This window comes from Pristis pectinata, chromosome 25 (assembly GCF_009764475.1).
Source record: "Pristis pectinata isolate sPriPec2 chromosome 25, sPriPec2.1.pri, whole genome shotgun sequence".
Lineage (NCBI taxonomy): Eukaryota > Metazoa > Chordata > Chondrichthyes > Rhinopristiformes > Pristidae > Pristis > Pristis pectinata.
This window is the reverse complement of record NC_067429.1, coordinates 26,877,225-26,893,468: the sequence shown is the minus strand read 5'-3', so window position 1 is coordinate 26,893,468 and position 16,244 is coordinate 26,877,225. Positions and strand designations below refer to the sequence as shown.

The following is a 16,244-nucleotide window of genomic DNA, read 5'->3' as shown; positions in this document are numbered from 1 at the left end:
CATTATAAATGCACTTGACATTAACATCAACAACTTTAAAGCATTTCCAGACATCCCAAAGTCACAAGTTAAACAGAGTTTTTATTTTAATAAGGTTAAGAATGTTTTTTGAGGCCAATAAGCTAATGCCAATTTAAACAGAAAAAAAATTCAATGCTCAGTGACACACAGGTTCGAGTAGACCCAGTGACAGTATCAAGTGGTCTCAGATCAGGTACTGCTCTTTCATCACAATACCTATAATGACTGGCAATGCTATGTGATGTGAAGAACCTCAGTGTGACACTACATTTAAGTATCCAATTCTCTTTCTGATTTCTCAGAACAAATGAGAACCACGGTTAGTTAAGGAGGAAATGATAGATAGAAATCCTCCAACTCACAACATCCATTTTAGACATTCATCTTCTCTGACTACAAATTATGTTTTAGGAACTATAGGAAAGGTGGCAGCAGCATCTACTGCTGATGCTCAAAACTGACCTAAAAAAGTGAATTATCTAGTGTCAGAACTCATGTAATGCAACTAACACAAGAAGACTAGAACCTGGGACTAAAAATAAGTTGTGGGAATACTTACCATTTAATAAGTTAAGGAAAATTGATAAAATGTACAAAAGAGAGAGGAGCTTTGGAAATATGAGCAAACATCATTTATGCGTTTAAGGTCAGGCAGCATCTTTAAGCACAAATTGGTGATTGAGAAAGGGATAGAAGGTATATTTTAGCCTTGTATCCCTTAATTCCTTGAACATCTAAAAATCTTTCGATCTGTACCTTGAATCTACCAGTGATTGAGTTCACTCTCCTCTTAGGTAAAGAGGCAATGTGCAAAAGTACCTCGTGATTTTAACTGGTTCATTTTTGAACTGTATGAAGGTGTTAAAATCTGGCTTGAAAACTTGCAGTGGAATACAGCTTTATTTAGTAATGCATTTACATAGTAATTTTTGATCTGTTGGAAATTATTATTCCATGTAACAAAGATTCCAACTGTCAACCAGGATAGTCCTGCACATTACCATATCAGTTAATATTCACTTGGGACGACTTTAAAACTTTGAATGATGTACTATTTATATTAAACAAACTTTGTTTCTAAAGTTGCACAACTGGATACATCCTTTCCTCATCTGCTGTTGTGCTTCAAGATGCCATGAATATTCATGCACATGCTTTAGATTAGCTCACAAAGATGAAATTCTTTTACAATAAAATTGGACAATTTTTAGACATATATTTTTCTGGAAACAAGATGACATGCATTATTCACAAGTCCCTTTTCTGGACTCACCTCTATTAGCAACATAAATGGTCAGATGCCAGTGCCCCTATTCAGTTGCTGGTGGTGTCTCAGTGACAAATAGCCAGTGGTGGCTAAGTGAGGTGGTATATATCTTTAGCATCTGCCCACCATCTAGGTATTAGCTGGAGGCCAGTAATGCACTTGCTCTGCTGATGAGCTGCATGTCACTGTGAACATCAGGGGAAGTTCTGAACAGTGTAATGCAGGACATGAGTAATTTATCTTCACACAAACAGCACAGCAGAAAATAAGGCTGTTAATTAGCACAGGTCTTGTGCACAGGCACATGTCACATGCCTCAAAATAGCTTCAGAAAAAACTCAGCTGCAAATCTTTAAGGTATAGAAATGGAAAGCTTATAATTCTTTTCCCAGTAGTTCAAACTGGCTATTAGAACTTTAAATAGAACAGCTCATATCATTTCAGAATCATGGACACAAAAACAGGTCCTGCCAAATCTGTGCCAATAGTCAAACGCCCATTCACACAATTCTCATTTTATTCTCTCCATGTTCCCATCAACTCCTCACAGATTCTACCACTCACCCATACACTAGAGACAAGCTCTGCTCAGTATGAAGCCACTGACATTGGCATATATGTCTGTAACCCTTCACTGCTTTAACAATTTCCAGTTTCCTGGTCCTGACTCACTCACATTCACCACGCTCTCACTCCATAACACCAGAACAGCTTGAGAGTCCCTCACATTTTAGAATCATAGTAATAAAGCAGGGAAACAGGCCATTCAGCCCACTACATCCACATCATCCAGTGGGCACCCATCCATATTGAATTCATCTTCCAGCACTTGGCCTGCAGCCTTCTTTGCCTAGGCTATTTAAATGCTCATTCAGGTACTTCTCAAATGCTGTCAGCAACTCTGCTTCCACCAGTCTCTCCACCAGTACAGTCCAGGTACTCACCATTCTCTGGGTGAAAAAGGTCCCCCCCAGATCACCTCCAAATCTCTTGCACCGTACCCTAAATCTATGTCATCTTGTTTTCACCTCTGATAAGGGGAAACTTTTCTTGCAGTCTACCCTATTTATAGACCTCATAACTTTATATACCTTAATTATGTCGCCTCTTAACCTCCTCCTCTCCAGGGAAAACAGCCCCAGCTCCCCAGTTTCTCCTCTTAACTGAACTGCTCCATCCCAGGCAACATCCTGGTGAATCTCCTTTGCACCCTCTCCAGCACTATCACATCCTTCCTATAATGAGGTGACTAGAACTGCATGCAGTACTCCAGCTGAGGTCTGACCTATGTTTTATTAACTTGGAGCATAAACTCTTATTCAGTGCCCTGACTAATGAAGGCCAGTATCATATATGCCTTTTTAATTACATCATTTACCTGCTCTTCCATCTTCAAAGATCTTTGAACTTACACGCCAAGGTCCCACTTTTCTTCAATACACCCTACGACCTTATCATGCATGGCCTATGTCCCAGCCTCATTAGTACTCTCAAAGTGCATCACCTTACATTTATCAGGATTAAAGTCACCTGAGGCCCTTCACCGTGGCCTGACTCGACCAAAGACCTGACCCTTGGGAGCGTCCGACTCCACCCCGAGGCCCGACCTGACTGGAGGCCCGACCCGCGAGAACGCCTAACGACGAGGTCCCACCGGATTAGAGGCCTGATTCTCTAGATGCCCCCACTTACCTCCTGGTACAGCTGACTCCACATGCCCAACCACTCAACCAGGAAATGTGTTAGGAGAGCTGGGCTGCAAGTGAGATCAAAACAGCATGGTGTCCAGTCCCCACTCTCCAGCGTACTCCAAGCAAACGTTCAGGCCATTGAAAATAAAGTAGATGAATTTAAAGCTAGAATCACCTATCAAAGGGAACTGACAGACTGCTGTGTGCTCTGTCTTACAGAGACATGGCTCACAACTGCTTCACCTGACTGTGCCATATAACCCAAGAGCTTCTCAATTCACCTGATGGACTGTATAGCATCCTGAGGCAAAGTAAGAGGTGGAGGGGTCTGCTTCCTAATCAACTCTTCATGGTGCTCGGATGTGACAGTCCTGATGAGTTCCTGCTCATCAGATTTGGAATATATAATGGTGAAGTGCCGCCCATACTAACTGCTGTAGGAATCAACTCTGGCTGTCCTGATGGCAGTCTACATCCCACCCCAGGTGGATGTGAAGTCTGCACTCAATGAACTATACTCCATGATCAACAGCCTTGAAAAGGTGTATCCTAAGGCCCTGTTCCTCATAGCTGGGGACTTCAACTAGGCCAACCTTAAGAGTGTGCTACCAAAATACTATTAGCACATCTCCTGTCCAACACCCTTGATCATTGTTACACAACCACCAAAGACGCCCACCAATCCATCCCCTGCCCACACTTTGGTAAATCAAACCATCAGCCTGTGCTCCTTCTCCCTGCATACAAACAGAAACCAAAACATGAGGATCCAGTACAGAAAGCCATACAGTGCTGGTCTGAGGAAATAGATGCGCTTCTACGTGACTGCTTTGAGTCGGTTGATTAGTCTATATTCAACGATTCAGTGGCTAATCTAAATGAGTATGTCACCACTGTCACGGACTTTACCAGCAAGTGTGTAGAGGACTCTGTACCAAAGAGGTCAATCCGGGTGTTCCCAATCAGAAACCATGGATGAACCGAGAGTTCCACCCCCTACTGAAGTCCAGGTGTGCGTTCAAATTGGGTGACCCTAACCTAGACAGGGAATTGAGGTAAAGCTATCAGGGATGCCTAGAGACAATATCAGACCAAAATCGAGTCCCAGACCAGCTGTCAGTTGTGGCAGGGCTTGCACGCTATAATGGGCTACAAAAGGAAATCAGGCAGCATTGCCGACAACAACGTGTCCCTCCCTGATGAGCTCAATGCATTCTATGCGGGCTTTTAACAGAAAGGCAATGAACTGACACCACCTGCCCTGACAACTTCTGATGCACCTGTACCCATGGTAACTGTTGTGGACGTCAGATCAGCCTTCTTTAAAGTGAACCTGTGGACAGCAGCTGGCCCAAATAAAGTCCCTGGCTGTGTCCTCAGGTCCTGTGCAGATCAGCTGGTGGAACATTTGCAGGCATTTTTAACTTTTCCTTACTCCAATCTGAGGTTCCCACCTGCTTTAAGACCATTATCATCCTGGTGCCAAAGAAAAATAAGTCAACATGCCTTAATGACTACCGCCCAGTGGCTCTGACATCCACCATCATGAAGTGCTTCAAGACACAGATTGTGGCATATATCAACTCCAGCCTCCCAGACAACCTTGACCCACTGCAATATGCCTACTGCTGAAACAGGTCTATGCTAGACACCATCTCTCTGGCCCTCCACTCATCTCTGGAACATCTGGTTATCAAAGACAACTATGTCAGACTCCTATTTATTGACTATACTCCGCCTTCAATACCATTAATTCCAAACAAGTTCATCTCTGAACTCTTAGACCTAGGACTAGACATCTCTTTCTGCAAATAGATCCTTGACTTCCTGACCAACAGACCATAATCAGTAAGAATAGGGAGAAACACCTCTGCCATGACTATCCTCAACACTGATACCCAGCAAGGCTGCATCCTCAGCCCCTTTACTCCCTATACACTCACAACTATATGGCCAGATTCTGCTCTAACTCCATCACACATCTAACAAGTTGCTCTAGCATCTAACAAGTTCGCAGATGACACCACTGTAGTGGGCCAGATCTCAAACAACAGCAAGACGGAGTACAGGAAGGAGATAGAGAGCTTAGTGGCATGGTGTCAAGTCAACAACCTTTCCCTCAATGTCAGCAAAACAAAAGATCTGGTCATTGACTTCAGGAAGCTGGGTGGAGTATACACCACTATCTGTATCAATGGTGCTGAAATGGAGATCGTTGAGAGCTTCAAGTTCCTAGGTGTAAATATCAGCAATAACTTGTCCTGGTCTAACCACATAGACACTATGGCCAAGAAAGCAAACCAGCGCCTCTTCTTCCTCAGAAGGTTAAGGAAGTTTGGCATGTCCCTGTTAACCTGCACTAATTTTTATAGATGCACTATTTTTATGGAAAGCATCCTAATCTGGATGCCTCACAGCTCTGCTCAAGACCACAAGAAATTTCAGAGAGTTGCAAGTTTGTGGATGACACCAAGATTGATGAAGTTGTGGACAGTGCAAAGGACTAACAAAGAATGCAGCAGGATATAGATCGGTTACAGATATGGGAAGAGAAGTGGCAGATGGAGTTTAAATCCAGCAAGTGTGAGGTGTTGCACTTTGGGAGGTCAAATCAAAGGATAAAATATACAGTTAATGGTAGGCCCCTTAATAGCAATGAGGTACAGAGGGATCTTGGGGTCCAGATCCATAGTTCACTGAAAGTGGCAACACAAGTGGATAAGGTGGTAAAGAAGGCGTATGGCATGCTTGCCTTCATTGGTAGGGGCGTTGAATATAAGAGTAAAGAAGTCATGATGCTGCTATCTAAAACTTTAGTCAGACCACACTTGGAGTACTGTGTGCAGTTCTGGTCACCCTACTATAGGAAGGATGTGGAGATTGTGGAAAGGATACAGAAGAGGTTTACCAGGATGCTGCCAAGATTAGAGGGTATGAGCTAAAAGGAAAGGTTGGACAAACTTGGATTGTTCTCCATACAGTGGCGGAGACTGAGGGGAGACAAGATAGAGGTTTTTAAAATTATGAGAAGCATAAATACGGTAGACAGTCAGAGTCTTTTCCCCAGGGTAGAAATGGCAAACACCAGAGGACATGCTTTTAAGGTTAGAGAGGGGAAGTTTAAAGGTGACGTGAGAGGCAAGTTTTTTTTACGCCGAGAGTGGTAGTGCCTGGAATGGGTTACTAGAGGTAGTAGTGGAAGCAGGCAGTTTGGTGGCGCTTAAGAGGCTTTTAGATAGACAAATGAATATGAGGGGAATGGAGAGATATGGATGATACACAGGAGGAAGTAATTTAGTATAAATTGGCATCAGATCGGCACAACAATGTGAGCCGAATGGCTTGTCCAGTGCTGTACTGTTCTATGTTCTAGTGTTGTGAACACAGCTCAGTCCATCATGAAAACCAGCCTCCCCTCCATTAACTGTCTTTCCTCGGGAAAGCAGCCAACATAATCAAAGACCCCTCCCACCCTAGTCATTCCCTCTTCTCCCCCCTTCCATTGGGTAGAAGACGCAAAAGCTTGAAAACACACACCACCAGGTTCAATGACAGCTTCCGTCCTGCTGTTATAAGACTCTTGAATGGACCTCTTGTACTCTTGATGAACTCTTCATCTTTCAATTTCCCTTGTCGTGACCCTTGAACTTATTTGTCTACCTGCACTGCAATTTCTCTATAACAGTAATTGCAACACTATATTCTCCATTCTGTTATTGCCTTTTCCTTTATACTACCTCGATCTTACTAAAGTTTTGGAATGATCTGCATAGATGGCATGCAAAACAAAGTTTTTCACTGAATCTCAGTACATGTGACAATAATAAACCAATTACCAGTTACCAAACTCCATCTGCTATTTCTCAGCCCATTTCACCAACACATGAATATCTCTCCATAGCTTCCATGCTGTCAACAACTCCACCAATTTTTGTGTCATCTGTGAACCCACTGATCATGCCTCCACAACCAAATCATTCAGGAATATTACAAACAGCAAGGATTCTAGTTCTGATCCCAGTGGAACATCACTAGTTACAGACAATCACAAAAACAACCCTCTACCATCACGTCTTTATTGCTAAGCCAATTTTGGATCCAATTTGCCAGTTTGCCCTGGATCCCGCAGGCCCTAGCCATTTGGACCAGTCTCCCATGTGGGACCTTGTTTTTTTGCTTTCGCCGATGCCTTCTGGCTCCACACACAGACTGCCCCTGTTGTCCCTAATGGCCTCTACTCTTTCCCTGGTTATTCTTTTATCCTTAATATACTGATAAAACACTTCTGGATTTACCTGTCTTACAGTGATATTTCATGACCCCTCTTTGCCTTCCTAGATTGCAAGCGTCACCCTACACTTCTAATACTCTTGATGGGCCTCCCCCATCTTTAGTTCCCTATACCTGTTATATGTTTCTTTTTTCTCTTTATCCAACCCTCGATATCCCTCGACATCCAGAGCCCCCCTTTCCTTGAACAAAAGCTCAGCTAGTCTTCATCCATCAGTCCAATTCCTTCATCTGGTTGAACATGTTGTCACATTAATCACTTGATTCCTCCAATTAAACAATGAATTTATGGGAGCATGTAAAGGTCCAAGCTATGCCCATCTCTTTGTTGGATACATAGAACATCCCTTATTTCAATCCAACTCATCTCCCACTCCTCTCCTCCACGGGAACTCTGATTATTGTAATGGTCCTGCTTCCTATTCCTTAACCAAACCAAACAGTCTCATCACTGTTACTACCTTGTTTTACCTTGCTCTTGTCTTCACATAATCTCTGACTCTCTTCCTCAATTTCTCCACCTCCATTTCAGGGTATAGGTTGGCAACTGTTACCAACCAGAAGCCTCTGGACTCCCACAGCTACCATGACTACACTGCCTCCCACTCTGCTGACTAAGGATCATTTCCTTAAGCTGATTTTTATCTTTCCTGCATTTCTAAATTATTTATTGAAAGTACAGCAAGGGACTTATATCCAACATTCTGGTTAATATTTATCTCTGAACATTTTTTTGCGCAATGTAAGATTATTAGCGCACACTCAATCTTTTTCAGCTCAGTTACCACTCAGCAGTAGCATTTTGTTGCTCAAACATCACTACAGAGAATAAAACATGCAATCCTCAGTTTGGAATTAAGACTATGCTGTAATGTGGGAAGTGGCACCTCCTATATATTAAACTGAGACTAATCTCTCAGCGATGGAAAGGATACCACAGCACTACTTTGAAGAGGAGCAAGGAAGTTTTCTCTCATGTCATCTGTAATAATTCTCTCAATTATCATCATTAAAAATCAGGCTGGAAGTGCCCTTAGGATCAGATCTTGGCCCTGAAGCATTTACAATTTATTTTTATGACCTGGAGAAGGGGGCAGAGTGTAAAGAATCCCAATTTGCCAATGACATGAAAATAGTTGGAAGGGCATGTTGCAGTGAGGACTCTGCCACAGGATATAGATACGTTGAGTGAATAGGCAATGACTTGGCATCTGGCAATGGAGGATTCACTAGGCAAATCCCTGGGATGAGAGGTTTATTCCATCATGAGGGGCTAAAGAAATTAGACCTATATTCCTTGAAGTTTTGAAGAATGAGAAGTGATTTTGTTGAAAGATCCTGAAGAGGTATGACAGGGTAGATGTTCAGATGTTTCCATTAGTGGGAGAATATTGAGCGAGATGATGCAGTTTCATGATTAGGGACAGTCATTTAAAACTGAGGTGCATCTGAACTATTTCTTACAGAGGGTGGTAAATCTTTGAAGGGTTGTGGATGTACTTAAAGAGAAAGTAGATAAATTTTTGAAAGTTTAGGGTATTGAGGGCTATGTGGAACTGGCAGAGAAGAAGAGACGAGGCCTGGGGCAGATCAACCATGATCATTTGAATGGTGGTGTAGGCTTGAGAGACTGAGTGGCCTACTCTTGGTCATCTTTTCTTACTGTATGCTTTTAGGTCATTGCTGTTTGTGTGAGCCTGCTGTGTGTAAATTGGCTGTTGTATTTCCTACACTGATGACACATCTCAGGTCCTTCATTGCCAGAGAAATGCTTTGAGATGTCCTCAATTTGTGGAAGTTACAAAATTCCTAGTTCAATCTTCCTTGCTCCACAGCCCTTTTTTAAAATGTCCTCAAAACAACCTAGTCAAATGAATACTATTTGCAGTCACCTTGGACTCAGATGGATACAGCTAGGGCAGACATTAAAATAATCCTCCAGTTCTCATCCAATTTTCCTCTCCATTAATCAAAGGCAGCTTTTTATCTCTTTTGGTTTTATACACCATACTATCACACTATCTTATATCAGACAAATCGTGTTTATCAAAAAGAATGCCATTGTTGGGGAATGATGACTAGCTTCCTGGCCACCTGTGTTATTAGCATTAAGTGCCTCCATGTCAAGTAGAATATAATTTTAAGATTGAACTACATAGCCTCAATCTCAAAGTCAGAATGGCTCTCCTTAGCATAATCATGCCTGTTTTTCATAACACCCAACTTCTCCGAATGAAACTGCCAAATTTGCATCAATTAGAAAGTAGTATTTGGCATTCCAGTAGGTCGAGCTGTGTTGAAGTTAGATCAAAACGAAATCTTTAAAACGACTACAGTAATTAACACACTATACTGTGACCTAAACAGTATAAAGGTTTTAAAAATATACCTGCTCCTTCTTGTACTGAGAAACATAGCAGTCCATCTGCTGTCATTGTGAATATTTCTAAATATTAACTGTGGTACACATGGCATATATTGAACACTAACTGACTAGCTTCTTGCTTCCATTCTCAAATGCAACTTTAAAGATTTTGAATATTGATTCCCTGTTCAAAGGGATGTCACTGCTCAGGAGAGGAACATTTTTGCACATTTTTGAAAATGAACAGTGGCAAATCCTATAGCTACTCTGACCACAATGTTGTTATGCTGAAGAGGTCCCGTTCTTTGAATTCCAAATAAAAGCTTTGAAATAGAAACTGCTTAGAATAAAGGAATAAGTGCTGTAACAACATCTTTTATCCTATATTCTCAAGAAGTTTCTAACTTATCCCCATTATCCTTAGATGCTGTGGCATTGATCAATTGGAGCCAAAATCACACACAAATGTGGTTGTATATAACTGTCAGCAGGAGAAATGAAATGAGTGATTTCTGCAAGTATCAAGGGGGAAATGAAATGAGTGTTGGATTGGGACTGACTGGACTGTACTACAAAGAAACAGCATTGGCTCGATGGGCTCTGTGCTGTAATAATTCTATGGTTCCAGATGTGTTTGAATGGTGAAACCCATGACAACCTGCTGTCCCAGCAAATCATATGTTTACCTTCCGTACATGACTGGAAAAGAGTGTGTTCATGTATTTGTCCTTTCGCTTCAATTCACTAGCTCTTGCAGAGAAGGCAGGTGTCATCTGTGGATTATCCCGTTTCTGAAAAAGTAATAACAAGTCGATGAGCAATCTTCTCAATTTCACCACAAAGAACCTTAATGAGTTGATGAATTTTTTTTGATCCAGCCAACAAAAGAAATGAAAACAGAAACCACAAGAAACACTTGTCAGGTCAGGCAGGATCTGTCAGACCTGAAACGTTAACTCTCTCCTTCCACAGATGTGTCCTGACCTGCCGAGCGTTTCTGGTATTTTCTGTTTTTACTTCAGAATTCTATTATCTGCAGTTCTTTTTTATTTTCAATAAGATAAATGATCTTGCCTTCTGTCAATTGCAACGATTTTCTTCAAAACTACAGAACTTACTGTATGTCAAAGACATATTCTAAATGTAAAGTTATAAGGCAACTTTAAAAGTATAGCTCTCAGAAAACTCCCATCATTAAATTGATGTAATCAACTTCCACTTGCAGTGTGAAAATACCAGCTTCTGAATAATACACTAAGCAAGACTTAAGGTTATCTGAAAAAGGAAAACAATGTACAAATGTTACATCCAATCATGCTGTAATCAGCAACTAAAATATTTTAATTTATAGCTCAGTTTCACACAATCTCAAAAGCAGCCTCTAAGGTGGTATTGGGATCTGCATGAAGAGGCAACAGACTGCTTTAGGGTCACAACAGCCATCTAACACACAGTGGAAAATTCTTTATTACAATGTATGAACAACTTCAGGAAAGTCACATATAACAATTGTCCTTGAGAAATGTATAGGGTTTATTTTTATGTTTACTTTCTCTGATCAAATACCTAGGTAGAGCTATAGAACTTCACAGCAGAGAAGACCATCATTTGATATCTGCATCAGTGGTGGGTCCTTATCATCCAGAACTAATCCCACTGCCCTGTTCTCTTCATCTTTTCTTCAATTCAAATACAGGCCATCTCTGGGTTATGAACTCCCGACTTATGGACACCAGTATATACCAATGAGCTCCCATAATATTATTAAATTCAGAAGTCTCATGTACGTACATACGTTTGTTCCTATGAATGACAGGACTAGCTTGCTGTCTTTCTATTTTTAGTAATTATTCTTTCTTATCAGTCTTATGTTCTTTTGATGCCATTCAGTACCATACTTGGAGGTATGGTTACCATATACAGTAATTGTTTAATGATTAAAAGTTCTGAAGCGTCATTCTCAACATATTGGGCCACCAGCAATTCATACAAGCTGGCTGGTCACCAACCTCAGGCTATGCTGTTGCCTCCAGCATGGTCCTGGGCTTGGTCTTCTGACGGCAGGCCAGATCCCAGTTGATCAATGAGGCCAAATAAAGTGTGGGGTTGCTCTACAAGTGGCCTGCTCTGCCTTCAGATGATCTTGGCTGCCTTAAGTCCTGTCACCAGACTTACTGGCTATCAAAACTGTCAAACGGTCACAGTATTAGTCATGGCTGGAACAGGCTGTGGAGCTAACAACCCAATGTGACACTTTCAACCCACCCAGTGGCCATCTATCTCCATCTCTTCTTAGTGCCTCAAGCCGTGCTAGTTTACAGTTTTTATTTGTGCTGTGATGTTAAGAGAAACTTATTTATAGAACAGTACTTTATATTCAATGCTTGCAAACAGAGTCCACGGTTATATTGTGGACAAACAGTTGTTTCATCTGATTCAGGCTCTGCTAGTGACTGGCATTTTAATCAACTTAATGCCACAAACAGTGCCACAATTTAGAAAATCCATTGCTTGGTGTTCCATCAGGCTGAAGGGGATAATTCTCATATGCGCTTGCTGGTATTCAGTGCAGGTCCAATCTGGGCCTTTCACTTAAAGTGAGGGAAATAGATGTAGGGTTAACAGAATAAAAAGATGTAGATGGATGAAGGAATTAAGCAGAAAATGTGTAGGAAGGAAAATCTGGGATTACTGGTACAATTACTTCTTTGAAAATTAATGTCTAAAATAATGTCCACAATTGTGGGGTGAATCATGCCAGATGGAGAACCTTAAGATGTGTGCAGTGAATGCCTATTAGAAGAGTGCCAAGCAAGCAGACTGTGAGGTCAATCAGGGTGGAATGCTGATTTGATTCCTGCAATGCCACTTTGGTTCTTGATGTTCTGGCTAATGCCCTCAGTTAACCATGCCAAGGTGAATACAAGTTCAGGAGGAGGAAGAAGTACCCTTCATTTCTACTTAAAGGAGTCATGAACTACTTACTGGTTGATTTCTTCCGGTTGCTGTAATTCTGCAGAAGTATAAGGAGGGTACAGCAATTGCTGAAAGACCTTTAGTTGATAAGATCCTGCACAAACTGTTCCTCCAGATGTGAATGCATTTGTAGTTGGTACACAACTTGATATTCAGCATGAATGAACAGAGGACAAGTAGAGTAGGAGGAGAACAGTTCTTAGCAGAAGACTAATCCATCCCAGTGTTCAAAGAGTTATAGTGAGAAATAATGTGTTAATACATCCATTTCAATGAGGATGCCCTCACAGAAATCCACCATCTGCTTCATGTCACAAACCAGCAACAAAAGAAACACACTGAGCATGATTCAGTGTTAAAAACTATTTTATTAATCACTACTTATGATAATACGTAAAATAAAAGTAAAAATGTTAGTATGTTAGAATTCAAAAATGTTAAACCTCGAACGTTAACCCCAAAACTAAACTCTTCGTGTGTGTGTGTGACAAAGTCCAAAACTCCCAGTTCCGGAATGGTTCTTAAAGTTCAGTTCCGCAAGCCATAAGGTGAAACATGAGCAAGGGCTTCTTCAACAACCACCGTTGTCTGAAGATAAGATGTAGATGTAGAAAAACATAGAGAGAGTACATACGAAATCCAAATGTTCCACGATGGAACCCAAACGACACTTCAGTGTTTACTCGGTAGTGACTTCCTCACCCCGAAAAGCATCCGAACCGTGGTCGTCCACATACAAATACCTGTTTCCTTCTACAGGTCAGCAACAAAGTGAACTCCACCGGATTACTTCCAACTTCCATACATGGATTTCAGTGGCAAACACAGTTATTGTTTCTCATCCATCGATAGAGAAAACAAGCAGGCTGGTGTCTCTCTCCCTTCTCTCTCTCTCTCTCTCTCTCCTTCTTCTTCTGACTTCTCCAACAACGTCATTACGTCCTTTATCTTCTATTGACGTAAGCACGCCCCACACACACATACACACACACTCTCTATCTTAAAGGGACTTTCACTGAGTCCGTAACATTCACCAAAGGCTCAATTTTCACAGTGCAGTCACAGAGCCTTAGTTTTGCAGCTATTCTGTTGCATTTGAGCCAATATGGCAAACCAAAGGGAGACTGGAGTTACCCCTAGAGTTATGTTTGATAATTCCCAACCACAATCCAAGTTATGGACTGCAAGATACCAGCATACACAATGGCAATCTGTGCTGATTGCCTGACTTCAAGTGAACTGTATGGGCATTGACAGGGATGTTAGAATGAATTCCATCTTCCTGACAGGACTGCGTGGTTTATACTCCATGGAGTCACAGCCAGAGACACTGGGGTGGTGCCTAAGGAATCTGTTGGAGAACACAATATACTTTAGTGATAATGTGCAAATCATTTGTCAACTATGATGCTTACCAGTAGTCTCAGCATCACTGCAGCATAGACAGTATGTGTGGTCCAGTCGAAGCTGTGATATTAGCCTTCAGATGCTGGATCCAGGTTGGATCCCTGGGTGTGCCAATGGAGTTGGCTACCCCTATCATGAAAGAAATAATAGGTTCTAAGCACTGCATGCAGCCCTGTAGCATATCAGTGCCAATCTTATCTATATTCTTTGATGTTGAACTCAAACTTCCTGCTGGGTTACCAAGAACAACAAGCAACTTCTTAATAGAGTGATAGAGATTGCTTTTTAATGATTGTTGGGCCTATGATGCATTGGGATGTGCCATTGGCACATGGTGCCAATGGTGTACTTGGCACAATACGGGATTTGAAAATATATTCATTCACCTTGACCACTAGTGTGAGGTTATTGAACTGTCTGTGGCTCTGCATTTGTATCTGCAGGGCCTGACCTCTAGCACTGAATGACTAGACTATCTGCTCCTATTGCCTTTTGAATATGTCTGGTGGATTTATTTACTCCCTCTCAACACAATTTTAAAATGGCTTGCCCATCAGATTTCTTATTCTTTTATAGATGTCAGTAGGTGGACGTATTTAGTCTCTGATGGGAATTTTGTTAAATGTCTTAGGACTGAGACATTTCATCAGAACTTGGAAAGATAGGAAACAAATTAATCAAGTTGCAGATATTTTGAGAACATCCCTGAATATTTTCTTCTGCTCGTCTGGTATTCTTTTTCTGTGACACAGCTCAAAATAGCACAGGATCCTGTATGCCCATTCAACCACTTTCTCAACATGCACTGTCATCTTCACCAAACTATATGCCATAAGGTTTCTCAGTTCTAACCCTTTTGTTGCTCTGTGCCCTCTAGTTTATATTGCCTCTTCTCTTTCTTTCTACCAAAATGAAACAGTTCACATTTTTCAGCATTAAATCTCATGTGCCACCTATCCAATTCCACAAGCCTGTCTACATTGTCTTAACTATTATTATCTACCTCACAGTTCACTAAATTTTGCATCATCTAAAATCTGAAAATTGTACCCTGTACACTAAGTAGAAGTCATTGATACATATTAAGAAAAGCATTGGTCCTTGTGCTGACACCTAGGGAAATCCGTGTACATTTCCCTCCTGTTCAAAAATACCTTTCACTATTACTCTGTCTCCTGTGACTGAGCCAATTTTCCAACCAAGCTGCTATGGCCCCTTTTACATCATTGCCTTCAATCCTGAATTCAAGTCTTTAAGATGGCGTCTTACGAAATGCCTTTTGGAAGTCTATACACCAGATCAACCACATTTCCTTCATTGAACCTCTGTTACTTCATCAAAAAAATATCAGACACGATTTGCCTTTAACAACTCCATGCTGGCTTTCTCTAATCAATGCACACTCATCCAAGTGACTACTAGTACAGCTCTGATCATTGTTTCTACAACATTCCCCACTCCCAAGATTAAACTGACAGATTTATAATTACTAGATTTATTCCTACACAATTTTCTGAACAAGGGTCTAATAACTGCAATTTTCCAGTCCTCAAATACCACTCCTGAATTCACAGATCTTTGGACTCTGTCCAAAGGTCCAAGATGTATCCCATCTGAAACACTTGTTTATCCGTTTTACATTCTGCCAGACTTTCTATTAACTCATGTTTATGAATTTTTAGTCCATTCAGATCTTCACTGCATTATCCTTTGCTGAGACTCCAGCAGCATCTTCTTACCTGCTGCAATGTGATGTGAAAAATGATGTCAAGTGCCCATTTACTACCTCAGCTATACCTTCTGCCTCCATAAATAGGCTCCTTTTTGGACTTCGATTGAACCATCCCTCTGCTTAACAGCCTCTTCCTGTTTAATGCCTACAGAATATTTCTTGATTCCCTTTTGTGTTTGCTGCCACTCTTTTCTCATGGTCTCGCTTTGTCTCTCATTTCCTTTTTCACTTCCTCTCCGAACTTTCTGTAATCACTCTGAGATAACAACCTATTGGTATTGGTTTATTATTGTCACTTGTACCGAGGTACAGTGAAAAACTTGTCTTGCATACCGATCGTACAGGTCAATTCATTACACAGTGTATTGAGGTAGTAGTCATATGGTCTCTTTACACCACTGTATTCTACTCTCACTCTTTTTGGTGATCCATGGAATTCTAGCTTTAATTTTGCTATTCTTCTCTTGCCTGAGAATGTATCTATACTGAAGCTGA

The 16,244-nt window shown here is 41.2% G+C and overlaps 1 protein-coding gene across 1 annotated transcript in view; it reads right to left on the bottom strand.

Moving 5' to 3' along the window:
- Positions 1 to 16,244, bottom strand: part of myo1d (myosin 1D) — a 427,465-nt gene that overhangs the window by 138,192 nt on the left and 273,029 nt on the right. The window contains exon 19 of the mRNA XM_052038938.1: positions 10,321 to 10,425. Within this exon, the coding sequence (XP_051894898.1) occupies positions 10,321 to 10,425 (105 nt within the window). The remainder of the gene's footprint in view (positions 1 to 10,320; positions 10,426 to 16,244) is intronic.